Source organism: Platalea leucorodia (genome assembly GCF_965183815.1).
Source record: "Platalea leucorodia genome assembly, chromosome: 8".
Classification (NCBI taxonomy): Eukaryota; Metazoa; Chordata; class Aves; order Pelecaniformes; family Threskiornithidae; genus Platalea; species Platalea leucorodia.
Window position 1 is genome coordinate 34,047,308 of NC_138830.1, and position 26,337 is coordinate 34,073,644.

The window sequence follows — 26,337 nt, forward strand, 5'->3', positions numbered from 1 at the left end:
CTGCCTTGCAGAGGAGACTTGTTTTCTGCACATGTTGCAAAAACAAGTTTCAACGGAGATATTCCTTCCATCTGGGATGTTTCCAGAAGGAGAGCTCTTAGATTTTGGCAGCTCTGCCTCTGCGAAAGAGTGGTGGCCTGCCCTTCTGCTCTCTCTCAACCTGCCTTTTGTTCCAGCTGGTTCGCATCGCAAAGGTCCTGGGCACAGATGAGCTGTATGGGTATCTCAAGAAGTACCACATAGAACTGGACCCGCACTTCAATGATATCCTGGGCCAGTAAGTGGAGAAGTGAAATGCAGCCTTTTTTCCTTGTAACACAGAGAGGAAGATGTCCATCCCCTTGAAGGACTCTAAGCAAAGGCCTGCTTTGATCTTCTGGGTCACAATGCTGCTTGCAGGCCTCCTATCTGGCTGCTTGTGTCAGCTCAGGAGGTCACTGAAATGCAGGCTCTTTCCTTTTGCCTCTCCCATGATCCACGAGCCATCCCTTCCTTCTCCTGCTCGTTGACATCTTAGAAGTGGAGATGTAGACACTAGACTTGAGTGTGGGCTGAAGGGCTCAAAATCTCCCAGCTCAGATATCTGAAAAGGATGAGACGTGGATGGGATAGCGAGGACAGCTTCTCTGAGGCTGGCTGGCAAGCCAGAGCACTTCTGGTCCCAAGGGTGTCACCCTGCCTGCTGCATGCTGTTGTCTAGTCCCTGTAGACAGAAGGGAATGTGCAATATTGTGCCTTTCCCAGGCATATGACATCCACACAATTTTGTACCTAAAGAAGAGGGTTTCCCCCCCCTTCGGCAAGTGCTTGCTGAGCAGTAGCTTGTGCAAGGAAGAGCTGTAGGCAGTGTCCATCGCAGCCATCTCTTCTCAGAAGTGGATAGTGCCAGGTGATTCCCCCGGGACCTCTGGGTACTGCTGTGCTGGTCAGAGCTGGGTAGTGACAGCTGGTCCCTTTGCAGGCATTCCCGGAAGCGCTGGGAGAACTTCATCCACAGTGAGAACAGACACCTGGTCAGTCCTGAAGTCCTAGACCTCCTGGACAAGCTCCTGCGATATGATCATCAACAGAGGCTGACCGCCAAGGAGGCGATGGAGCACCCCTATTTCTGTGAGTCTGTGGAGAAGCTGGGGCCAGCTAGGAGGGAGAGGGGTCTTCGGTTGTGGATGCAAATTTTGGCTACCCTCTCTGCGAAAGCCTTAGCAGCTGTGTGGGTTTTGAGGGCAGTTTCTCTGTAAGGGTTTACCAGGGTGGAGCTTCCACTTTATTAAATGCTGTTTCCCCTTCCTACCTGGTCTGTGTCTCCTGCAGATCCAGTGGTGAAGGAGCAGTCCCAGCCCAGCTCAGAAAATGCTGTGCTCTCCAGTGGCCTGACAACAGCGCGATGAAGACTGGAAAACGACGGGTAATTCAAGATGTTTACAAATAAAAGTAAAACCTTCGGTCACACAGTGAAGGGAAAAGAACCAAGGACCCCCCCCTCCTTCCCCTCCCCTTTATACTCGGCAGAAATCTAACCTTGGGGGGGGTCATAAACCTCAGTTCCTCTCTGGTGGTTGTGGTTAATGTAACTCTAACCCTGTGGTACCAAAGCCCTGGGCAAATGGTCTTGCAAGAGCTAAACATGTAGTGATATCCCCAGGGCTCAACACAACTGATTCTGGTTCACATCTCTATGGATCCTTCTCTTCCTTCTCAATCCAGCCTTCCCCACCAGCGTGGTGGGGACAAGTTGGTCGTTCCACCATCAGCCCTTAGCATGCCTCTTTCTAAACATGCCTTTCTGACTTGTAGACTCTGGATGAACCAAATTCAGGCTGGGGGTCAGCAGGTGCAACTCTGTTTTGAGGTCCAAGTCCTACTGCTCACTCTGGGCTTGAATTTGGCCCTTGAATTCCCGTTTCAATTGTGAATGCCGGCGTGGTTGGGGGGAGGGGGGAGGTTCAACAAAAAACAGCCCACAAACCCAGCAGCATCTCAGGATTGGTTTGGAGCATTAAAATGAAGGCACTGATCCAAGTTGCTGGGGAGAGGTGAGATCCCCCCTCCAGGTGTGTTTGATAAAGGCTCGCTCTGAGAAGAAACTCAATAGACCTGCTTTGGAAATTTGTGAATGTGAGGGCTGCTCTTGTGGCAGGAGGGGGGAGGGACGATCCAGACTTTCCCACCAAGCTCAGGAAAGTCAGTGTTGCAAGACTTCTTGTGATAGGTGTGCAACCATGTACCTCATGACGTGGCTCCCATGAGAATTCGTGCCAGACGCAGACTTGTGCCAGAGCACAGCTCTGGAACAGTTCAATCCAGCACACAGGATGGAGGAGTGGATAGGAGGTCAGGGAGGAGAGCACAGGGAGGAAGAAGGATCAGCAAACAGCGGTGTGGTCTGTCAGGAATGGGGCTGTGCAGCTACTGATCCAGGACTTGGGATCCCACGTAGTGTTTTAACAAAGTCAGCCATTTGTTGAATTCTGGGGTGCTGATCCTGTTGCGGGGGGTGGGGGGTTCATCTTGTGGGTTCTTTCATCAGATCCCTCAATGGCTATATAGCCCCACAATTCACAGTTGCCTCCTCTACTTGTTCTGTGTGTAACTTCATCAAGTGGTTCTGGTGACATTCAAACCTAGAAGCTGGAGATAGTGTTTTCCCACCAGCACCTAAACACAGAATTTCCTTCTGCGGCATTGTTGAAATAGTTAATTTTTTATAAGGTTGCAATGTTTCTATTTGAAACATCTGTTTACATTCCATATTCCAATAAAGTTCTATTGGCATCGATAGCAGGTCAATCCATTTGTATAATTCACTGAAACCAATAAATATCTATACATCTGAATGTCTGCCGTCTCAAATCTATGGGATAGCCAGAAAGAGCAAGAGCTGAAGGCATTGCCTGCTCAAGGAGGTCAGGTTGGTTCTTCCAGCCGCTCTTGTCTGAGTATTTTGGGGTCTCTTAGTGTTTGGTTGCAGTTCTTCATGCTGTCCGTTCTGAGGGTTTCACTGTGGCCTATTGTCTCTGCTTCCACGGGGCTGCAGAGGAGGTGCAAGGTTTTGGGTACAGTGTGGGAGTCGGCTGTTGTGGCCAGTGCCCAAGGTAGCAGTCTCAGTCTGTCTGTTACATGGCTGGTCAGACAAGAGGTCACTGATATGTGGCTGGAAGTTGGGGGTTCTCCACATGTGTACACCCATGCTTGTCTCCTCAACCTGGGTGGATGGCTTTTTCTAAGGATGTGCTGAGCAGAGAGTAGCTCTTCTTTCCTCCCACCCTGGGATGCGACTAGTGCATGAGCTGTTATCAGTGTCCAGGCTGAGGAGCCGTCTGTGATGATGTTGCTGACATGCCACAGGGGCCTCGCTAACATTAACTCTCTTGCAGATGCTGCTGAAGGCTTTGGCGAATGTTTCCAGCCCTCTGTCCTTCCATCTGCCTGACCTACAGGCTGCCTGTCTTGAGAGGCATGGGGGGTCTCTTGTGCTCTTAAGCTGTACTAATACCAGCAGGGTTGGTTTGGGGTTTTCACATCAATTTCAACTGTTTTTAAACATGTGAATTGCTTCATTGAGAAGAGGCAGGAGTGGATGTTTCTCATGGCCTGTCCAAGTTGCTATGGGGGAAACTTGCCTGTTTTCCTCCAACTCTTGTGTGTTGGCACCCCCAGCTCTTGGAGAGCCAAGGCAGAAGAGGTGTGGGGGAGAAGAATGGGTTCAGTGTGGGAATTTTGATAGCTGAAAAACATTGATCGTTGTATACAAGTGCGTGACAGTGTCCAAACCTGATGGTGGAGTTTCAAGGTGGTGCTTTGGGAAGTATCAGTTCTGTAAACCTGAGTCAGAAATTCTTTCCTGGTACCCTCAAGCAGAGGAAGAGACATTCTTCCCAGTGAGTGAAATGGGTAAATGGCTTTCCCTGGTTGTGGTAACCAGAGAGGCTGGAACAACCTGCCTCATATCTCCCCACATCCCTACCCCAGAGCTCTAGGGTAGGATGAGCTGTGACACATTCATCCCAGAGGGAAACATGGCAGCTGAGCAAGTGTAGCCTGAGAGTGAGGAGGATGTGGAGTCTCCTGATCCCAGGGTGGTGTGGATGCTTGGCTGCACCTCAGGCCAATTCCTTTCTGTGCCCATCGGCCCTTCCAGCACTCAGAGCAGGAAACCCTGCTCTCCTCTGGACTTTAGCAAAGTGTCATCCTGCCCGTAGGGACAGCCAGGAGCTGAAGAAGACAGTGTCTTGTCCTTAGGAAAGAAGGAGGCTGGGGAACATGCATCTTCATATGCTTTCTCCTGGAGAAATTTGGGAGAGTCCTGGTTCACATCCTGCCCTTTCAGCTGTCCCAGCCCCAGCTTTCTAGCAGACGTAGAGCGCAAGTTTGCCTGAGTGCCTTGTAAGAGGAAAGGCTCAAAACCAGAACCACAGCAGCCATTGAGGGACATGGTAAGCAGCTTCCCCAGCTTCTCCGTGCCTGTTGCAAATGTGCTGGAGCATGACAGAAGCCTTTAGTGAGACTAGAGGAGATGTTTTAGGCAGTGGAGGGGGACTTAATACAGGAGGTTGGGGAGAAAAAAGTCCAAACTTGCATCCGGCTGCCCATGAAAGCGTTGCTTTGCTGGACTGCGTCCCTCCCTTGCCTTCCCCTCTCACCCTGCCACCCCTTCTAAAGCAGGCTGAGGATCCCCTGCTGTCCCGACATCCAGAGGGGCATGGAGAGTGCGGCCAGGCCTGGCTGGGGGTGGGGTGACAGGATACAGGGCAGTGTGCCCAGCCATCTCCTCGTCACCTGGGACCAGAGGAGCTCTGTGTCGAGCCGGCAGTGCCCCGTGACACTCACCTCCCTCCTCCCGTCTCTCCCCAGGTCTGATGCTGTTGCTCCCAATTTTCCATAAGCAGAATGAGAACCAAATCAAACATCCTATCGGCGCGTGTAGAGTGACGGCGGGCATACTGCACAGCGCGGGGCAGCATGCCTGGCTGGACGGCACTCACCTCTTTATGACCACAGCCCTTCCCTCTGAGTGTTAAAGGTTCTTCTGCCTTTGGTTCCTTGTTGAGCTCTTCCTGACCCAGAAAGCATGGAAATGTGAAGGGTGTGCAAAGCAGTTGTTGGTTAGTTGTTCCTTCCTCCGTTCTGGCTGTTCCCCCGCAACCTCTGACGAACCACAGTTAGCCAGCTTGCACCTGTCTCTGCCAAGGCACGGGAGTGGCAGGGGATGTAGTATCACAATGGACAGTCCTATATTATAATTAAAAGAATTCTATATTGTTGAATAAAAGTTTTAAAAGAAATATATGAGGAGGAGTATTCAGTGGGGAGGGAGCTGTGGGGCAGGACCAGCCACACTAGAGGATGCTGGCAGCGTGAGCCATTCCCTGTGCCCTGCTAGGACAGGCTGGGCGAGGAGAGGAAGAAGAACTAGTTGTACAAAATTACCACAGGTAGAGGCAAAGGAGCCACTTGCCACCTTTGGGGGTGTCCTTCCTTAGGCCCCCACACTCTTCTGAAGGTGCCTGCCTGGGTGGTGGCCTAGGTGCTAATGCTGGTACCTGCTTTTCCCAGCCTGTGGGGCTTAGGCATGGCTCTGTCTCTGTACCCCAGGAGCTCCCATCTCTTCCTCTTACTTGAGCTGAGGCTCTCTTCCCCAGCACCATCACTGCAAAGCCCTGAGCTTGGAGCTCCTGCCCGTGGACCTCTGCATCACAGGAGTTCCCCTACAGATGTGGTTTTTCACCAGCAACTCTTGGGAGAGCCTGGCTGCAATACTGGTGGTTGTCCAAGCTGTGCTCTGGTCCTAGATGTTAATTTGAAACTCTGGTCTAAAAACCTCCAGCTGGACTCTGTACGACTGTACACAGTCATTTCTCTTCCGTTGTCCCATTCCTTCACTGCCCTGCACAGTTTTCCCCTATACTGAAGCTGCCGAGGCTAAGGGTGCCTCTGAGACAAGGCTCTTGACTGGGAAAGATAGACCTGTTGTTGAAAGATAGACCTTCCTGCCCCAGGGAGGTGAGCTTGGGTAAGGTGAGCCATGGGCTTCTGCCAGCACATAACCACACGGTGTTACTCTTACCAGCCCTGTGCAGTGGCCGAAGTGGAAATGCAGGAGAGAGTCCTCACACAAAGCCTGTGAGTGGTACAGGTGGAAATTTGCCAAGACCATCCTCATGCATCACACCTGGAGATGTGCTGATGTGGGCCAGATGTGGACATGTACATCAGGTAAGTTCAAGCTTTTGGTGCTGTAAGGCAGGGGGCTTGGTCCATTGCCAAAGCATGGTGTAATGATAGCCCTGTTGTATCCAGGACTGTGCTGATCTCTGGCGCCGAAATTCAGCAAGCCTCGTTTTTGGCTGGTGTAGATTTAGCCAGTGGTGAGAGCCTGTCCCTGCAGGGAAGAGCCGATGGCAGAGTCCACCTGAGGTCCACATGTACTAGGCAGAAGCAGCGCTGTGAGCATATGCTGAACTGAGGTCCCTGCAGCATGGTGGCTCATCCAAGTGCTGTTTCTACCTCATCCATCCCCCTCCTGACACTGTTGGGGCATGTCCCCCATTCCCACCTGCTGCCTGCTACAGCCCAGGTCCTCTCCAAGTGAACAGCTTTTCTCTACAGGATGCTCTCAATGACTCTTTTTTTTTAACTGTTGCTTGTCAGAAATAAACTCTTCTTTGCCTGTGCATTTTTGTCTTCAGTTTGTCAAGAGTCAGAACAGTTTTGTTCATTCTCACCCCTTGCTCCACCCTGACATCCATTGCACAGCGGTCCCGTCAAGGCAGCGTATCCTGCTCCCTTGACTTTCTCTGCCAAAGAGCTCCAGCACACGCTGGCACTGTCTCATTCTGTACCCACTGATGTTTACACTCCCCCGTTCTCTTCTGATCCCTTGCTCAGCAGCAGCCCAGCTTCCTCCTCCTCCTTCTGCACTGCTTGGAGTTCAGCCAGCATGAGGTCCAAAGCCTTCATCTAGGTTTCCTCAGCACCCAACGCCACTTTTGCACCTTGCCTCCCCTTGCATGTGGTGGCTATGGATATCCTTCCCAATTCCCTTTTTCGTTTCCTCATTACAGCTGCCCTTCATCCAGTTCTGCTCACGTAGGAAAATCCAGGCTGGGAAAGGTGGCTGAAGTCATCTGGACAAATCCCAGGATCTCGCACTCCTTGCAGAAGTCATTGCTTTGTTCTCATTTTTGCCATGCAGTGAAGGCTTTTGGCTCACAAAGGTACTGACTGAATCCAGTTCTGGTTTTACTGGTCCAAGCACTGTCCTTTCAGCTGGACCACTGGGCCATGCAGCCAGCCCTAGGCATCTGCTCTCCAGCAATGACTAAAGCCGAGGGGGCGATGGTCCAGGTTAGGATTTCCCAGGCCATAAACCTGGACTGTGTGCTCCAAGGCAAGCACAGACTTGGTGATACTGGAGAGAACTGCTACGTTTTGCTCTAGGAACTGCACCCAGCAATGTGAAACTTCAGAGGAGCAATGTTTCAGGAGCTTCCTGAAGATCTCATTCCTCTGAAGGCATCAGATTGCTGGGAACTCTGAAGGGCATGAAATGCTTTAGTGAACAGTTATTTCTGGAGCAGGCAACCTTTCCTCACTTCTTGAACGAGCTTATTCTCTTAGGATGGGCCTTTTCCTCCACCTGCTCCCCAAAATCCAATTCCTCTGCACCCTGGGAATTGGGAACAGGGGTGATGTAACATGTCAACATCTTCCTAGTAATCTTCCAGGTGGATAACGTCAGTGTGTGAGTCTCATTGAAATACATCTCCCAGAGGCCTCTTTCCAAATGCCAGCCTCGACTATTAATACGTGTTAATGCCTCATTAGGGTTCTCTGTTTCTGCCCTCTCCTTTAGCCCGCACATGCCTGGGGAAGGAGGAGAGGCAACGGGTATTATTTTTCGTTAAAATTCATTGAGAAATAGGGACAATTTGAAACCACAACATATTTCCATGTACATCACTTGCAGCAAAACATGACATTAAAATGGTAAGTGGAGAGTGTGTAAATGAGCAGGCTGTTCAGGAATGGCAGCTGGATATTTGTCCCAGTTGTCTCTTTCCATCTGACTAAGGGAACAAGTTATTTAATCTTGCCATATAAAGTGTAGTCTAACCCACTGACTAAATGTAGCTGATCATTTCTAAATAATGCCTTGCTTTTTATGTGCTCCACTTGTTTGTGCAAGGAATTGTAAACGAAGGAGAATGCTGCTAACCCAGGTGCTGTGAGGGACTGCGTGTTTGGGACAGTCGGAGCATTTGTATCTCAAGGAAGAGACAAGCACAACTAGCAGAAGACATTGTGGCTTGTCAGTGGGATTTGGATGGGGCAGTAGTTAGCGACAAGAGCTACACAGGGGCCTGGAGTTAAACTGCAGGACCACAAAGCTGATGCAGGATGGTAATTATTATGCTGGTTAGTGTCTGTGCCTTGAAAATAGATGCTACGGATGTTATTACAGCAGGAAGAAATGTAATACGTACCAGTTTAAAAACGTAATTTCTAGCCCAAGCTGTTCCTGTTAAGCTGTGCAAGGCCCTGTCTATACTCGAAAGCATTTTCACACCAGTAAAGCTGTACATCAGCCCCTCCCCCCCCGCCTTATATCGTCAAGGTACTGCATCTTATTCCAGCTCAAGAAAAGAAAAAGAAAGCATTTCTTTGCAGTCATGCAGTAAGAGACAAGGGTTGTTGCTGGCACAGTTATCTCAGAGCACGAAGATGAACATAGTCCAACACATACAGCTTTCTACTGGAGTCTAGGCCAGAGCTGAAAGCAATAACAATTTAAAAGGAGTAAGAAAACAGCATCAAAAATTAGCGTTGTCCAGTGTATGCTGCCACTTCTTGCTCGTGCTCAGATAAGGCTTGCTTCTGAAGATGAACTGGGTTTGGCTTGTGTCTCTGTGCCACAGAGATTTCCTGGACAAATAAATGGTCCCTTGGCAGCCAGGCAGAGACAGAGCAGGGACAGGGCTCTGCCCACCTGTGTGCTTGTGTGCAAGGAGTTTTGTGAATCCTGATTGCAGAGGGTTTCACCGACCGGTATCAGCAAAGGGCAGAGGCACCATTTTGGCTTGAGCAGTGGCAGCTGATGGAGGGCAGGGAGGGAGGGATACTGTGTGCAGCCACATCACATCATCCGTTACTCACTCCCATGGGAAGCTGCTTTGGTTCTTGCCTTTGGAAGAGTTTTTTTCCAGAGTTTCACTCCTCGGGCACCTTTATTTGCTTGAGCAAATACATTCATGCTTGCACTACTATGTGCACACTACTGGATCTGACGCAGCCGTCTCTGACCCCAGGCAGCATCTGCCCACCTCCCAGCAGCGCACACTGTAGTCCCTCAGTGGTTATGTGGTATTCCTGGGCCCAGGGGATGGTGCTTTTGCAAGAGATGCCTCTTGCCATTAATCCAAAAATCCAGATCTCCATGTGGGCACAGGTCAGCACCTTCCTGCTCAAACAAGCCAGGCAGCTGGAGCTGCTGCCCCTCTGCCCTGGGAGGAGACACTCGCACAGTGCTGGCATCCTTTCATGACTTAGAGCATCAAATAGAAGCTGGAGGTATTGCATGGATGGTGCTGTTTTGTTTGAGAGCTTTCCTGTCCCTTCCTTCTTGTAGTCTGCCTTGTGACAAGTATCTCTGGTGTAAGCGAGTGCAGAATCTGGCCCATTTCCACAAGGAGATGGAGCTGTTCTGGCCTGAAATGCTGTCTGAGGAAATGCCACCATGACAGCAAGCATGACGCAGGACTGGAACAACCTCCCGCCTGGGCTAATGTGCAGGAGGCTCCTCTGGAAGGCATGGATCTGCAGATGTCCCAGCAGTTTCTGAGCTAATGAGGCAGCACCCTCCGGCACTAGTGCGTCCCTGTTCGTGCTGCATCAATGCATGGCAGAAACAGAGCACTCTAAGCACATGGCTGCAGCTGGCTCCAGTCCAGGTGGTAACAGAGTGCTGGAAAATGGCTGGGCAGAGGGTGGGATGTCCGCACTGCTGTTGTGTGACCAAAACTTACTTCCTTTCCACTCCCATCAAAGGTGTTTGTCTTTCCCTTGGCCACAGAGGTACAGGAAAAGGCCTGACCATGTCTTGGAAGACCCAAGTCAGGAAACAGCTTGGGAGTGACAGGAGCTGCTTTCTGGTACTCACACTTTGCAGTAGTGCTACCCAAAAATGCAGGTCCACAGACACAGGGCTAAGCTGTCAGCATTTATCACTCATGTTTTAATGGAGCCGCTGGCATTAATAGTCATGTAGGATTTCCAACAGGCACGCGTACCTGCTGATGCACACAGGCTGCTCTGAGCAGCACCGGGACTGGGATGGATGGATGGATGGATGGATGGATGGATGGATGGATGGATGTCACCTGCTGGGGCAAGTGAAGCTTGGCAACTTGGGAGGAAGACTGGGGCTAAAGGAAGCAGCAAAGCAGAGCAAACACTGTCTAGACACTCTAGTCTTGTAAAACCAGCACAGAGAGGCCGCTAGGAGAAAATAGCAGAGCCCAAACTGAGAAACACTCCTCAAGCAAAGTGCATCGTCGGAAATAGAAAATGAAAGCCTTGCCTTTTGTCTGATGGTTGTGAATCTCAGGGGAAGAATTGGGATGTCTTAAAAATGTACCCACATAAGTCCGAAGTGTTCAGTGGATGTAGTACTGGCCATTTCATCAGCTACAGTGGACTAGTCATGGGTGTGTGGCCTTGAACAGTCTTGGCTTCAGTAACGCACTTCGTTGAGTGAATGAGGAAAGGGGATGGAGTCGGTGCTCGTGTGGCTCCTGCCCAGTGAGACCTCCAGGGCAGGTGGGATCCCCAGCACTCGGCAGCAGAGCACAGGGCCCTGGCCAGGCCAGGGTTTCACCACGCTGAGGTTTCCCTGCTGGCTAGGGTCTATTCAGGACAGCATCCAGCACTGCAGCCACACCGGACCCACCTGCCCCACACCCTGCCTGTGCCCTTCTGGGCCGGGAGAGCGGCCTGACAGAGGCCAACCCTGACAGGGGTCCCCTCCCAGGCACCAGGCCTACCGGCGGGCGGGAAACCCCAAAGCCTAGCGCCTGCGACCGGCGCTTTGACAACCAGCACCGACGCCGGGTCCGGGAGGCAGAGCCGGGGCAGGCGGGCAAGGGGGTGCGCTCCAGCCCGGGGCAGGGCCGTGCCCGCCGCCGCGCAACGCCGCTGGCCCGGCACAGGGCCCAGCAGGCCGGCGGCCCCGGCCGCTGCGGGCTCGCGGGGCTGCGCCGCTGCCAATGGGGGAGGGCCCTGCCCCTCGCCCTCCGACCCGGCCCCGCCCGGCCCCGTTGCCATGGCAGCGCGCGCTTCCACAACACCCCGTCCCTCAGCGGCGGCCGGAAGTAGATCCGACGGCAGCCGGGAGGAGCGGAAAGCAGTTCCCTGGTGACGGCGGCTCCGCAACCCGGAAGCGCAGGGTAGCCAGCGCCGGAGTAGCCAGCGCGGAGGGATTCACGGGAGCCTCCGTGTCCTTGCGCAGAGCGGAAGCCCCGGCGGCGGGAGAGCGGCGCCCGGCCCGGCCCGGTCCGGCCCGGCCCGCCGCGGCCCCGGCATGTTCAAGAACACGTTCCAGAGCGGGTTCCTCTCGGTGCTGTACAGCATCGGCAGCAAGCCGCTCCAGATCTGGGACAAGAAGGTGAGGCGGCGCCGGGGAGCAGCGGGGCCGGGGGAGCAGCGCGGCCGCTCGCCTCAGCCTCCCGGGGCTGCGCGGGGCCGCCGCCGTCCCCGCGTGGCGAGACGAGGGGCCGCGGCCCAGCGGGAAGCAGCCGGTGGGGCCCGGGCACCCCTGTCGTCAGGCCGCCGGTGCCTGAGCTGCCCGTGCCAGGTCACCGGGGCCCTCCGGGTTTTTTTGTTTGGAGAGGAATGTGTTATCTTCTTTTCCGCCTTTGCTGAGCAGCAGAGCCCCGCCAGGGGAGCGGGCGAGCCCGGCACCAGGAGATGCAGCGCTGCAAGAGGCTGCAAAAAATGTCAAACGCTGGAAATAGGCAGCAGAAAACAAAACCACCCTTCGCCACACATGGCGGCTTCCCCACAGTAGCTGGATGTAACTGAGATGGGGGTCTTCTCTTGTATGTGAGCCATTTTTTAAGCAAGCTTGCTAAAGGTATTTAAAGGTAGTCTGTGTGGCAGTTTTTAGGGTGTGCAAAAAGTCATGAATGTTTCATCTGTTTGTTTTTCCTTCCTGTCTGTTTCTAGAGTGGTTCTGTTGAGGGTCCCCAGCCTTCTCCTGGGTATCTTGCATCAGGGAGCTTTATCAGGAAGTTTGGGTGTTGAGACCTGCTGCTTCCTCCCCTTCATAAACCACCCATAGTTGTATTGCTACCTAAAAGCGATTCTGCAAAACGCTTGTTGTACGCTCTGAAAGCAGGCTCCCCTCTCTGAGGTTACGATGTGTATTCGGTTACTTGTGCTTGAAACTAATCTGAATTTCTTGTGGTTTCAGCAGGAATGAAAGCCTTCAAGGCAGTTCAGCAGACAGCAGTATTGTTTGACGTCAGTGGGCTCGCATGAGCATTTACAAGTTGTGGGATGGGGGACAGGCAGCACAGACCCATCCCGTTTCCCATCAGTGGGGTACCCATGCAGTTCTGTGAAGAACTGAGTTGCCTCACAGAGCCTGGCTGTGTGCATGTGCCTGCATTAGGGCTTTTGCACAAATATTTGTGACTTTGAAAAACTATCGGCAGCTTATTTGGGTGGTGTGAGCACAGGATGTGTTAAAGACTTACACAAAGGGATGTAGCATGCCTCCAGACTGGATAAAACCATGAGCGATCTGGGCTGATCCTGCTTGGAGGTAGAGGTTGGACTGGAGGCCTCCTGAGGTCCAGCGCAAATTGTCCTGTGCAGGGTGATACCATTGCGATTGTGCAGCTTGTGGGGCAGCCAGCAGCTCTGCTTGCAGGGTGGACGTAAGCAGCGGTCCATTTGGAAGCAATAGTTGCTGGATTGGCCAGAAAAGACTGACGAAAAATTAGCACTGCCATTCCCAAGAACAGTAGCTGGATGTGCAGGCAGTTTCCATCGCCTGCTGTAGGGCTTGCATGTGGCTGAGCTCCCCTGGCACTGCCTGGTGGCAGCAGCCCTGAGTCCTTCTGAGCAGCAGGGCTGTGTGCAGGTGCTCTTCCTCGCTCAGAGGTCTGTCTGTCCTGAGGAAGTATGGCCAGCTTGGGCAAGCTTGTTGTGAGGATCGTCCTGCTCACAAAGGTGTGGCGTGAAACCAGAGTGGGTTTTCTGACTTCTTTGCCTGTGGATATCAGCATGGCTAGCTCTTTCACCTCGCTTTTCCATTTAAAAGGAATTGGGGTGGTGGGCTTGTAATAACTTTGGCATTCCTGATCCGCCACCCTTGGTGTGTTCGCAGCAGCAGAAGGTAAAGGGCAGCACTTGGGGCATCTCGCTGCCTTGGAGCTGAGAAAGAGGAGTTCCTCAGGTCTTTACTCCACCGCACGTGGGTGTCATCTCCCCTGTTCAGCCTCTTCAGAAAATCCTGCTCATGCTGCTGTCTGGCGTATTGGGCAGTGCGAAGACTGCATGAACTTACAGCATGGGGAAGTGCCACTGATGGTTTGGGTGCTGATGGTCTGCTGCAAGCAGGGAGCTGGGTGCTGAATTGCTGATGAAGCCTCTCTGGCTCAATGCAAGAACCTGCCAGGCCTGCAGGAGAGGGGCAGGCTGGTGTCTGGCTTGGGCAGCGTGTTCAAGAAGTGAGTAAATGTCCAGAAACTGTGAGGGATTTTTCCAGTGGGTTTATTTATTTATTTATTGGAAAATACTGATTTGTCCAAACCCAGACATCCCAGGAATGTTCCAGCTCTGGCATTGCCACAAGAGAGGGTTAGGGTTGACGTTTCTGGAAGGGAGGGAAAGCAACCAAAACTTTGCAATAAGTGACCGCTGCTCTTTTCAGGGGTACATGAAATGCACCTGTAGTTTTGGTGAGAACTGGAAACAAGGGATTTGATGTTCTCCCATGTCCTAGGTGAATGCCCTGATTACTGGATTCATTGTCCTAATGTGGACTCTCTTATCTTTGCAAAAAGTACCAGCAGACGGTGATTTTTTTACATCTTAGGGAATCTCAAGCTTTTGTGACGTGGGGAAAACCATTTCTTGTTCAGCCCTAGTAGGATGTGCACTGCTTGCGCTGATAGAGACAGTGTGAAGTAGAGGCTTCTTCATTTGATATAGGTATAGAAATGGGGCACTGGAAGCTTTTCCTTGTTGTGAGCATTTGTAACTTCCCTCTAAGTAGTAGGATACAGTCCTTCCCTTCTCTCCCTTCTCCCTCAGGGGCTGTGGGAAAGCTCTGGGCAGGCCTTGACAGCAAGCCCTGCCAAGCCCAATCTGTCCTGGCCACCAGCATACTGTCCCAGGGGACTCTGGCAGGACTGAAGTGTCCAGGCCTTGGGAAGAGCGCAGTGACTGTCCTGCCATCCCTGCAGGCAGAGGTTCCTCCTTCAGCCTCTTCTGCAGAGAGCCGGTAAGTGCTGGGCTGTGCTCTCTTTTCCTGCCTTTCAGCACTGCATGTGCCTGGTTTGGAGACCTGTTTGCAAGGTGTTTTCTCTTTGCCTTCCAGCACTTTGTTGTTCAGGGTCCTCTGTTTATTCCTTCAGTGTTCTGCCATCATGGTCTCCCTGCTGACATGTGGAGACACGCTGCCCAGTCTCCAGGGGACTCGCTGACGCTTTTTTGCAGAGCAGATGGGAATGGTTCGATGAAATTTGTCAAACCTATTGATCCTCTTGCTAATTTCTCCATATTCCTTCTGCTGGCGCGTCAACACGGAATATCGTTAGCGATTTCAAATGCTGTTGGGAGGATGTGAGGTCAGCTAGCGTTCAATACCCATCTGAATGTCAAATGTGTGCTCTGTCACCACGATGCAGATAAGTTTCCCTGATGAACGTGTCCAGGATCAAATCCCTGCGAACGCTGTGGTGGGGTCCTCTCTTGCAGCCCTTCTCTGACTTGTTAGTCTGGGGACCCTCCTTTGCATCTCTCACACAGCGTCCTTGTCCGGGTTGCCCCAGATCTCTGCATCTTGAATACAGCAGTTCATGCTACTCACTCTTCCTCCCCAAACCTGTGTGTACCAGGTGCTACAGCAGAGCCAGGTAGCTCCTGCTTTTTGCCTCTTGTTTTGCCCCCTCTCCCTTCCTGGGGGAGGGAGGTGGCACAAGGGCCTTGTGCCTGTTCTGGACCCACCACTGGCTTTGAGAATTGCTGGCCTGTCCCGAGGCGAGGGCGTACCCATGCCTACCGTAGTCTGGGCAATGGTGCTGGCTGTGTTTCAGCTTAGCTGTTGCTGGCACAAGCCCATCGCCTAACGATGGGGCGGACAGCAACAATGCGGGAGCGAGCCTCCAGAGGTCGGCCTCGGACCATGGCGTCTCATCTGCCAATGGTGGGTGGCTGGGCCTGGGGAGGATTGCTCCTTGCTGCTTTTCCTCTGGTCTTTGTTACGTTTGATTAGTGTTGCTAACAGCAACAGTAGCATCGAGAAATAATATGTTCAGACACAGCTGCTGGTGAAGCTGCTGCTCCCTACAAACCCTGTGAGATTTGAGGTTTGCATCTGCGAAAAAAGCTTTCTTTAGACAGCAGGTAACTTCCCAGTTATCCCAATTCAGAGGATATTGGGCATTTGAAGAACTTTTATTTTCTAAGAAAGAGGGCTGCTACCCTTTTTTCCAGCTTCAAAAACCCACCTTCTTAGGCTTAAGATGGTTGGAAAATATTGGCCAAGTAGAAACGTGGAACATTTTGTTTAGAGTTCTAAAATTTTCTGAAATCTTCTCTTTCTGAGTTTCTGTGAGGTAGGGGAAAGCCCCTGAAGACTGGGAGCTCTTACTGAGTAGCCACTGCAAGCACAGCAGGACCATCCCTCCTGCCCTGTGCCGCACAGGGCTGTTGGCTGTGCCTGATGGAACCGGACTCCCAGAGCTGGCGGGGGAAGACAAGTGCTCCTCTGGCTGTGACCAAAACATGTCCTCCATCAGGGAGGTGGTCCCTTGAGGCAGGCAGGATGCAAGCTCAGCCTCCATCAGGGACCTGAGCTCTGGAGTGAGCCGAGGGGCCAAGCTGGGGCATTTGGTGCTACTGAGTCCTGGAGGGCAGCACTTTCAGCCGCTGTTGCCGGTGAGCACTTCTGATGCTGTTCAGCCTTATCTTACTGAAACAGTGAGGCTGCTTGGACTTCTGATCCCGCTGGTGCTGGATATTATGCTCCAAATATCTGTGTGTCTGTCCTGCCAGCACTGGCTGAAGGCATATGGAGACAGGCTGGCTTTTGTGCAGAAGGCTGCCTGCACAACCTGGGCAGTAGTGCAGCTCGCAAAAACTTATACTGAGTTAGGTAGGACTGGGAGGAAGGGCTCTGCCACAGTCTGGCCCTGTTTTGTACTTATCTCCTCTCTTTTCTGCTGTCTTTCATCCTGTTTCTGGCCATGGTAAGGAAGAAGAGTTGCTTTTCATTGTCTCTGTAATCTGGGGAAGGAAAGCCTTCACAGGCTAAGGAAGGGGACCTGGTTGCAGATAGAAACACTGCTGATTAATTGGTTTAAAGCATGCTTAGCTGTTTTCTCTGTTACTGTCCTGTCCAGAGAAGCCCAAACCTGAACTTTCTCCCCTCTGTGGAGCCATAAGCTACCCTTGGTGAAAGCTGTCTTACATGGTACGAAGGCAGGTTTTGTTGTGCACTACTATCACCTGCTTAGGCAGGGTTATTTCCTGGTGTTAAGTCCACATGCTGTATCCCTGTGGCTTCCAGGATTTAATTTCCTATATGCCAATTGCTGCTTCAAATACAGAGGCACATGGGGCTTCTGCTGGGCTGATGTGGGTTTTTTTTCTAAAAAAAAAAAAGCTACTCATCCAGACCTTGTGCAGTTGGTTTCTCCTGAACAGACCTATAAATCCACAGGAGTTGCATTTGATGCAAAGGAGAGATACAGTTATCCTGTAAGGATCCTTTCCCTGAGCTTAATGTTTTCTGGAAGTATCTGTGCAGGCTTGAAGCAGAGTTAAGAGCAGCCTGGCAGGGCGAGCTACACTCTCGTGCTTATCAGCAGCAGCTGGGTGATCCAGGCTGAGGTTTCTTGAAACTGCTTGGTGCAGAGACAGGCCAGGGGGTGGGCTACTCACAGGACTTCTCTATTTCTTCCAGCAAATGTATGCAACATAACCCAGGTAGGTCCCTCTGAAGAAATGAACTTTGAAGATCAATTGCTAAACCTGTAAATCATTTTGTAGCTCATGACTGGAACCATCCCATTAGAAGCTTAATGTATCTTATATATTAGCAGTGATGATACGTGCTAAAGAAATTAATTCATGGAGCTGGAAGGAGCATTGCAATTCACTGATCTAGCATTGGGGAAGAGGAGAGGGCTTAATCAGCAGAAGTGCCTTTTAAATGGAGATGAATTTGATGGGAAGTGGGCTGCTTCATTAAAAAAATAAATCCTCAGACCTTGGGATTCAGCCATGTTGCTTATGGAGAAAAATGAATTTGTGTTGGCTCCTTGTTCCAGCCCTGGCCTCCCTGAGCTTTGTGGGGAGCTGGCTGCATCCAAATAGCCAAATCCCTGTGCCCCTCAGCAGAGCAGACAATGCCTCTGTGCTTGCGTGTGCTGCAATTATGAAGAATTTTAACCAAGCTGTCATCTGGTCCTGCTATTCCACAGAGGCAGTCAGCCATGCCCAGCAGTAGAGACTAAGACCTGTTGGTGACTGGTGGCTGGCTGGTGTCTCCCTTTCCTTGCCCCTGTGTTGCTTGTACTTGTTTTTACCCCTTATCCCACTATATTTTGATCTTGCTCTGACACTTTTGTGTTTGTTTATTTGCGCCTCTAACATGAGGCCTGAGTCACTTCTGTTCACTGTAGCGTATTTTGATAGATAGAAGTCTTGCACTCGGTGTGCGTGCGGGGTGATAAACTCTTGCTTGGAGTCTTGGCACTCTGGGGCGGTGATCAAAGCCTTGGAAACAGTCATGTCTAGGACATTAGGAGCCAAGTGAATGCAGATGGGTCCTCCTGGGATCTTTTTCCCTCTCTCAGTGGGCCTGTGCTCTTGTTTCACTCCCAAGTAACGTCTGTGCTGTCTGCCCCACTTTTCTTTCAGGTGCGCAATGGCCACATCAAGAGAATCACTGACAATGACATTCAGTCGCTGGTGCTGGAGATTGAAGGAACTAACGTCAGGTAGGAGAAGGCATCTTCTTCTCCCCTAGTATGCCCTGGAGCAGAGTGAAAGATGTCGGTGCCCAGCAGACGTCTCCTTCAGATTCTACAACAATCTCTTTGTCAATAAATTGAAGAATATGATCTGGGGTCAGATTACTGATACCCCTGTGTGGCACTGTACTGTGCTTTTCCCTGGACGTGCTTGTAGAGCGCTCTGTCATCCTCAGTAGGGCTAAAGGATAAAAAATAAAATCCCATTATTTTTCCATCACTTGGGGGGGAAAAAAGCCATATTTGATACCTGGTCCCCAGTCAGTGCTGCCAGTTACTGAGAAAGCAGCACTGCCTTCTGCATCTTTTATTGTCTTAGGCCTGCTCTGCTGCTCTCCCCACATGACAGCTGCTCTCCTGACAGCAAGAAGATCAAAGGGAGATTTATGAGGGGAATTGCTTATGGTGCTTCACTTAGCAGCCTTGTCTCCATCAACCGGGGAGAGAGACACCAGCTCCATGAGCAAGTTTGGAGCCTCCAAGGCTTCTCCAGGGGTGATTCAGAGCAGGGTGCTCCTTATAAGGGCAGTGGAGACTCCTCTCCTGCAGACAGGCTGAGCCAATGCTTCTCTTCCTCCCAAGATGTGTTGATACAGAACTTGCCAGGCGTGACGTGTACTTCTAGGGCTCAAGACCTCTGTTTTCCCAGCCATATAGAGGACACAGGGCCTCTACTGTGCTCTGGAGGGCTCTGCCTGTTCAGTCAAGGGTAGGAGGAGGTTGTGTTAAGAAACAGCACTGACATGGCCTTGAAACTGGGGAGGTGAATCTGTCCAGGAAGGTGTTTCATGCCCTGGGTGAGAAAGGTGGGATATGAAATGCATTCTTTGGGCCCTTTTTCTTGTTGTCCCTGCAGCTACCTCTGAAACTCTCCCTCCTGTTGCAGGAAGGCCTGGTTGTTGCTGAGATCTTGCGATCACAGCTATCTTTTTCTGCCTGACCTCCAAGGCTGTGTTAGGTCAAGAGAGAGACTTGGGACTCAGGCTGTGTGCTTAGTGCCATGTGACATCCTAAAGCATTTTTCTGTCCCTCTCAGTACCACGTACATCACATGCCCTGCTGACCCAAAGAAGACCCTGGGCATCAAACTACCTTTCCTAGTGATGATCATCAAGAACCTGAAGAAATACTTCACTTTTGAAGTGCAGGTGAGGAGCATGCAGTGGGGAGGCCCTGCCAGGGACCAGTGAGGAAGGTGCCAGGGAGCCTGCAGTCTTATGTTGGAACTTGTCCCAGGCAGCATGTGGTCCTCAAAACAGTTTTGCTTTCTTGGCCATGTGATGTGTCAGGTCTTCTGCTATGGAGGCATCAGCCAGCTCACAAGCACATCGTTGCTATTCCTGAAAATGGGTCTGTTCCCTCTGTTAAAAATACTTCTGCTGTGAAATGGAGGAGTGGGAGTAGGAGAGCCCTCTCTCAGAGATGGGTAAAGCCTGAGTCTAGAACAGCTGCTGTCTCAGGGAGCTGGGGGCCCCTGGTGCCTGAGTCAGCAGCCTGCCTTCCTTGCCTCAGGTGCTGGATGATAAGAATGTACGCCGGCGTTTCCGGGCGAGTAACTATCAGAGCACGACTCGAGTGAAGCCCTTCATCTGCACCATGCCCATGCGGCTGGACGACGGCTGGAACCAAATCCAGTTCAACCTGTCAGACTTCACACGCCGGGCTTATGGGACAAATTACATCGAGACCCTGAGAGTTCAGGTGAGAAGCAGGCATGGCCTGCCCACAGAAACCAATGGTCGGTAGTCTTCCTGCTGGCTGGGACAGCTTTGCTGTAGATTGGGAATCCATGTTTATCCCTGACTGGTCCCTTTGCTAGTCCTGCTCTTTGCAGAGCACTGCAGGAGGGGAGCAAAGGCCGAACAGAGGCAGCAGAGGTCTTGGTGCTGTCTTGCTTTGCTGGACTAGACTGGGATGAAGGAGCCCATTTCTGTCTTGTTTCTCTTGCTGGCTGTCAGTTAGGGTAAGAGTTGCAGTCCACCTAAAGTGCCATGCATCCTGCTGGGTGGAGGTCTGCTGGGAATTAGCCATGTGCTGCGTTACTGAACATATATGCCAAACAGCAGCTGGCCAAGTGGGAGCCTGGCTGGTGAAGACCCAGGGTGTTATGGTCCATCCATATCCCTGGTAAAGCTCGTTTCCTAGTGTGGGTGAAGTGACCCTGCCTTCACCGAGCCCCTTGGACCAGAGCTGATGCAGCATTTGTTCCTGCTGAGGACATGAAACTTGTTCCATATGCTAGGGGTTCATGTTTGCTGTGTCCAGTGGCATGCGTTATTTTGAGGAATGCCTGTGTGCGGAGCATGCCTGTTCCTTAGTATGATGGGAGTGCTGCAGTTGCTTGTAGGGTTGCCCTGAGATGAGCAGGCAGTCAGCTGGGAAATGTCTGCCTTCTCACATAGCCATGAGGGGGACGGGAGCAACTCCTTCGCTGCCAGCTGATGGTGGAGGCAGCACAGGCTGGACAGTCTCATTCCTGACCTCAGGGAGGCCCTGAAGAGGGAATGTTAAAAATGCACCAAGCTGAGGCTGAGAGTGTTCTGGCAAATGCTGATACCAGTGGAGAAGCAGAGGTGGGTTCACAGCAAAGAACCCTCTAAGCAACTAAGGCAGATCTCAATTTGCAGAGATGCCAGAGCTTGGCCAAATCTCCTGAGCCAGCCTGCATCACTGGAGAGAGCATCTAATGCAAAGCAGAGGGCATTGGCCAATATTTCTTCTCTGATGCCCTGTCAGATTCGGAGAGATGCAGTGAGGTCTCTTCTCCAGCTGCTGAGCCAAGGAATCCAGGCTGCTGCAAGACAGCGAAGCTGGATGTGGAAAGAGCATATGGAAAGTGGACTGACTCTTTGTTTTGACTCTCAGATCCATGCCAACTGTCGCATCCGACGGGTGTACTTCTCTGACCGGCTCTACTCAGAGGATGAGCTCCCAGCTGAGTTCAAGCTTTATCTGCCTGTCCAGAACAAGGCCAAGGTGAGGTAGCTGTGGGAAAGGAGGGTGGGAGCAGCAGATGGGCCAGGCTAGTGTTCCTCTTCCTCCTCCCGCTGCCTTCACAATCCAGAGTTTCTTCTAGCAGCAGAGCTCTTACCAGCTTTGGCCATCAGCCAGGGAGCACCCTCACTGTTGCCAGGGTGAGCAGTCTGTCAGGGGTGCCTTGTGTTTTGGCAGGAAAGCCACTCAGTGTGGAAGTTGTCATTCCCACCTAGGAGCAGGGTGAGCTGTGCAGCTGCTCCTTCCTGTTTGTGTTGAAGGACTCTGGGCAGGGTGGCAGCCTCCTGGCATCTCTCTGGAGCTTTCACCCATGACTCAACACAGTGGCTTTGCTCTTCAGAGCTAGCTGCAGCTCCACTCTTGTGTTCCAGGAGAAATGCTGTTTGTGTCCCTCTAGCCCAAGTTTACTCCCCTCTGATTTCTTCCCTGCCCCGGTGCAGATGGTAGTGCTGTGAGGTGAGGATAGGCAAGGTTGTGGCTGCCCAGCAGGAGGAGATGCCAGGCTCTGCTCTGGTGGTGATGGGAGCGGAGTCCCTGGCATATTGGCAGCGGTCTTGAGCCCTGTGAGGAAGTGCCGCCTTTGCCAGGGCCAGCCTGTTCCAGTGCAGATGCTCCTTTTAGCAGAGAAGATTCCTGGGCAAAATTTCAAGGAGCTGAGGGGGGATGCTGGATCTTAGTGGGAGGCAGAAGGCAGTGTTAACAGTAAGTAGCACCTCTGGGGAACCTGTCACTGCCTTCTGGGCTGTAGCAGCCTCCCGGGGGTGTCTGGGGAATGCTTGGAGCCCTCCCAGTACAGTTGTCTTGGTGCTGCCAAGTCTAATAAGTGTCTCCTTTCTTCTCCCTGCTCTGTCCAGCAATAACACCACATTGGGAAGAGATGTGAGAAATGTTTGGGGTCAGTGGGAAAACAAGAGCAGATGGAAGAGAAGGCCCTGCTGAGACCAAGTTTTAGATCAGCTCACCTTGCCTAGGGTAACTTTGTTTCATCTGGTATCCCTCTTCTGGACAGGACACAATTAACCATGTAACAGGTCTGGGACTATGTTGTTGGTGTGCGAGTTGTACAGAATCAGAGTTTTCCTAGCTGTCCCTAAAGTGCTGAGCCTAAATACTGCAAGTGGCCTGGTACCTGATCTTGTGTTGCACAGAGGTGTTGCTCAAAGCAGCCACTGTGCCTCCAAAGAAGGGATTCAGCAGGAATTACGGGGTTAAGTGTGCCCTCTTGAAGATACCAATTTTATTTTTTCTTTCCTTGTTTTCCATCTCTTATTTTATACATGCTCTAAATATGGATGTAATACTCTCCTGGAAAGTTATTAAACATTTGACTCTAAGTCTGCTTCTGGCCTCTTCCTCCTTTGAGGGATCCTTTAACTTGCACATGTTAGTGCTTCAGAAAGTGCTGAAGAATTGCTTTAGGAACCCAGATGTTAGAATTTGCCTCTGAATTTGACTTTGATTGGCAGCCTCACTGTTTAAGGGATAGCACAGATGTGAACAACAGCAATCTGGAGAGAGGAAAAATAGTAAGGTTTCCATAGAGGAGACCCGATCTGTCTCCAATCCATGAGGTTTGTGGTACTCTACCTATGACAAAAACTCAGGCTGTTCACTTTTAGTACATGGAAATGGGTTTTTCATTCCCTTCTTACTTGAAGCTGTTTTCCAGCAGTGACAAATTGGTCTTACCTGCCTGTTAGGGCACAGCTCTGTTTGCTAAACAACTCGCTCCAGCTCTCAACCAAGCCTTAAGCAGCTACTTACAGCAAGAGGCACACAATAGCCGTCCAGCTGCCAAATTGTCCCTTTCCCCAGGGATCAAAGGGGAGGTTTAGCAAAGCAGCATAACAGGAGTGCAAGTCTTTTCCTGTGCTGAAGCTGCCCTTCCCTGCCTTAGACCTGCCTTTGTTGTGGAAAGGCTTGCAAAGGGGAGGCCACAAACCTCCAACAGTGACAGAGTCTGGGAGTAACTGATGCCTTTCCTCCCCCCGCAGCTACTCTGGTGGGAAGGTACCTAAGGCAGGTACTGATCCTTCCCTGGTGTCGGGCTGTGCAGTCAATTGGGAAGACTTCACTTTCATTATTCTCCCTAAGAACAAAGCTGGTCTCTCCCAGGAGGAGGAGAGCCTGTTGGGGGACATATGCCCCAGATTCTGAGTTTAATCCTGACCACTGACTCTCTACCTGGTCTAAAGGTTTGGCATGTCTGTGTACCCTCGTGGTCAGCAGCTCCTCTGTATGAACGACACTACCTCTAGCCAGCTCTCGGAACACCTATAATGCAGCTCCCTTATTTGCACCTTTAAATGGGCTTTGAACTGGAGGTGCTGACCCCATGCTGCCATGTGGTGCTGGAGTGCACTTGCAGAAGGCTTTCTGGAGAAGACTTTTCCAATTTTTATAGCAGCTGAATAGCTTGGTAGCTCTAAGGAGCCAAGCCAAGGAAGCCCACGTGGGAAGGCACCATCCATCTTGTTTTGACATCTACCAAGGCTTGGCTGGACTTGAGATTTGTTAAGTGGAATTGCACTGTATCGTGTGCCAAGGATCAGCCTTAATGAAGTCCATGGTGAAGCTTTCCTGCCACGTTTGCAAAGTGTGCCAGGGCTGGGGGAGCTGCTGCGGGGATCCATCGGACCCCAGCAGGGTAAAGTGTGCATCCTTTCCCACAAGCCCTTGCTCACGAGTATGTTTTTGGCAGTTGTTGGTGGCTAAGCACTCACCAGGAGCTGCTGCTGCCTTTCCGTGCCATTCTGGGGCCCATGCTGGAGTTGTTCCTTGTCCTCCAGGAGTTGGATTTGCTCTGAGTGAGTGACCTAAACGCATTAAGGGGCTGGGCTCCCCGGGGCCCTGAGCCGGCTGCCTCTGTGGAGAGATTAGATGGGCCTTGCTGCCAATTCCTGCCCAACCTCTAGGAGCTGTGCCAGTGGATTTGTTGAAATAAACTCTCAGCTGCAAACCCTTATATCTGTGTGGACCCTCTGTGTATTTTTTAATATGAAACAAAATACTGAATCTTCCTGTTTACATGCTGCACAAAGTGGAGCATCATCAGATACTGGCTCTTTCCTTTAGGGCCAGATGGTGGGGGATTTATGCGGTGTTCTTCAAAAATCTTCCTCTTCTAATCCCCCTCTCCCATCAAAACTTCAACCATTTCACTGAAGGTGAGTGAAGTTTGGATGCTTTCCCTGGGGGAGAGGAAGATGCTGCTGGCAGACAGGCCAAAATGTCACAGGCGTCCTGTCAGCAGTTGTTTCCTAGAGTAAATGTGCACCAGCAAAACTCTTGCAATGAAGCGCCCAGCTTCTTATTGCTTTAGTTATGGCTCTTGACTAGACTGGGACACGATGTCCTCTTACATGGAAAGGGAGGAGGGAGGCAGGAAGGATGTGGGTGCAGAGATGGGAATCTGCCCCGAGGACAGCTACTGCCTGTGTGCTTCCAGGGCAGCCCCAGCTTGGTGTGAGGGGTGAGCAGAGGGGGAGTCCTGGTTCAGTGCAGGCGGCCTGCAGAGAAAAGGTCTTAAATAGTCCTTGTTCACCTTTCTGTGGGTGGCCTGCTCCTTCCTTCCTGCTTAAGTCCTTATTGCAGTTCACATCTAGTGGGAGAGAAAGGAATCTTTCTTCGCAGGGAGCCCTGGATTCAACCTGGGGTGGAGCGGGGCCCACCTGAAGATGAGTTTTCCTTGCCTCTGCCAGCTTTTCACCTTCCTCTTCCATTGGCTGGGGCAAGATCCTGCACTCAGGTGCTTTGATCGGGACCTAAGTGGTGGGAGCCTGCTTTCAACATCAAAGGCAAAGCTTCCCTTTGAAATCTTGGCCGCTGAAGGACAGAGAGCGCACAGGCTGCAGCACCTCGGAGCAAGGGACGGGAGAGCAACCCTCCCCAGGCTGGGCCAGGGAGCAGACGCGCTTGGACCGAGCTGGAGCAGCTGGCAGTCACCGTGTGGTGCAAGCCAAGACTGGGACATCCCTTGGCTCCAGTGGCTCTGCCTGGGCAGGTGGCAGCAGCTAGCAGGGGAAGCAGACGGCAGGGTTTTCCTGGAAAGCTTTCTGTCCATGTGCTCTGCTGCTGGGGCAGAAGCAGTTTGGGTGAGACTCTGGCCCAGTGGAGTGGCAGGACACTGGTACAGGCTTCTGTCCCGGCCTGTGGCCTTCCCCTTACTCTTTGTCTCTTTCCTATTAAGTGGATCCTGACACAAAGCACAGAGCTCTGATCATGGAGGTGATATGCAGGAATCAAAAAACATCTGTGCCAAACTCTGCTCCTTGCCCTCTCTGCCTCCCATTCTGCATCTCCCTGGATGTCTTGGGCCAAATGTTGTCATCTTTGTAGATGGATTACACCTCCAGGGCGATGCTAATCCTCTGCAGCTGCTGTCTCGCATAGGGCAGGCGGTGCTGGAGCTGAGGGAAATATTTATTTTGAGTTTTGCCATGGGCCACTGCCCAGGAAATATGAGTGACCGTACTGGGGACTTTGACCACTTCTGCACGCAGGGAGAGTTGATCTTCCTGACCCGCTGGTGCCTGCAGGAGGGATGAGAGCTTCCCCCGGCAAGCTGCAAAATGGGACCACCCAAGCAAGGATGAGGGAGTGGCTGTGTGCCCTGAGAGCTGCCCTGGGATGTGATGGGGAAAGCCTCAGAGCTGCTAGAGGTGAGATGATGATGAATGCTAAGTTGTGCTGAAGCAGACCTGCAGACCGTCTGCTCCATTGTCACCTCGTGTGTTGCCCCTGCAGCCCCAGAAATTACTTTCCTCCTCATGAGACGGAGGGTTGAGCACCACAAGGCGTGAACCTGGTGGCTGTGGGGTCGGGGTGGGGGGAGGTGACGGGCATAAGCAGCGCACACGTGTGCCAAGCTTAATGCAGCTGGCAGGTGCATCCCACCCACAGCAGGGCTGTGCTGGCACTGACCCCCACCCAGGCAGCACCCGAAGCCTCAGTCCTGTTTGCAGCATGCACAGGCAGCAGTTCAACCCCTCCCAGGGCCCCGCGGCTCTTCCCTCCTTCCCCAGTGTTGTTTCCTCTGGCCTTGAGGCCAGCCGGTTGCTGCTCGGTGTATCCCGGCCCC

At 52.0% G+C, this 26,337-nt stretch overlaps 2 protein-coding genes across 9 annotated transcripts in view; both read left to right on the forward strand.

Moving 5' to 3' along the window:
• Nucleotides 1-7,234, forward strand: part of CSNK2A2 (casein kinase 2 alpha 2) — a 30,127-nt gene extending 22,893 nt beyond the window's left edge. For 2 of the 6 annotated variants that reach the window (XM_082319463.1, XM_082319465.1), the window contains 3 exons: nucleotides 177-277; nucleotides 962-1,110; nucleotides 1,312-2,820. In XM_082319463.1, the coding sequence (XP_082175589.1) occupies nucleotides 177-277; nucleotides 962-1,110; nucleotides 1,312-1,388 (327 nt within the window). In that variant the 3' untranslated portion in view covers nucleotides 1,389-2,820. Of the gene's footprint in view, nucleotides 1-176; nucleotides 278-961; nucleotides 1,111-1,311; nucleotides 2,821-4,851; nucleotides 5,201-6,067; nucleotides 6,214-6,297; nucleotides 6,575-7,061 lie in introns of those variants that run through there. The other 4 variants (XR_014228957.1, XR_014228959.1, XR_014228958.1 and 1 more) reach the window with 4 other exon arrangements.
• A 4,149-nt stretch (nucleotides 7,235-11,383) lies between these two features.
• Nucleotides 11,384-24,219, forward strand: CFAP20 (cilia and flagella associated protein 20). Of its 3 annotated transcripts, XM_082319468.1 has the most exons (7): nucleotides 11,759-12,127; nucleotides 13,388-13,730; nucleotides 18,151-18,230; nucleotides 19,300-19,411; nucleotides 19,776-19,964; nucleotides 21,129-21,239; nucleotides 23,959-24,219. In XM_082319468.1, the coding sequence occupies exons 2-7, from the start codon at nucleotides 13,662-13,664 to the stop codon at nucleotides 24,070-24,072; spliced, it is 675 nt and encodes a 224-aa protein (XP_082175594.1). In that variant the 5' UTR covers nucleotides 11,759-12,127; nucleotides 13,388-13,661; the 3' UTR covers nucleotides 24,073-24,219. The 3 variants fall into 3 exon arrangements, with proteins under 3 accessions (XP_082175592.1, XP_082175594.1, XP_082175593.1); XM_082319466.1 differs by lacking the exons at nucleotides 11,759-12,127; nucleotides 13,388-13,730 and adding an exon at nucleotides 11,384-11,659 and having other exon boundaries at nucleotides 23,959-24,214; XM_082319467.1 differs by having other exon boundaries at nucleotides 11,759-13,730.
• The last annotated feature ends 2,118 nt before the right edge of the window (nucleotides 24,220-26,337 follow it).

What these genes read in the sequence shown, in the direction of transcription:
- CFAP20 (XM_082319466.1), top strand. Translation starts at nt 11,576, where the DNA reads ATGTTCAAGAACACGTTCCAGAGCGGGTTCCTCTCGGTGCTGTACAGC. An exon ending in TCCAGATCTGGGACAAGAAG is followed by an intron (nt 11,660 to 18,150) that starts GTGAGGCGGCGC and finishes CTTTTCTTTCAG; the next exon opens with GTGCGCAATGGCCACATCAA. An exon ending in ATTGAAGGAACTAACGTCAG is followed by an intron (nt 18,231 to 19,299) that starts GTAGGAGAAGGC and finishes TGTCCCTCTCAG; the next exon opens with TACCACGTACATCACATGCC.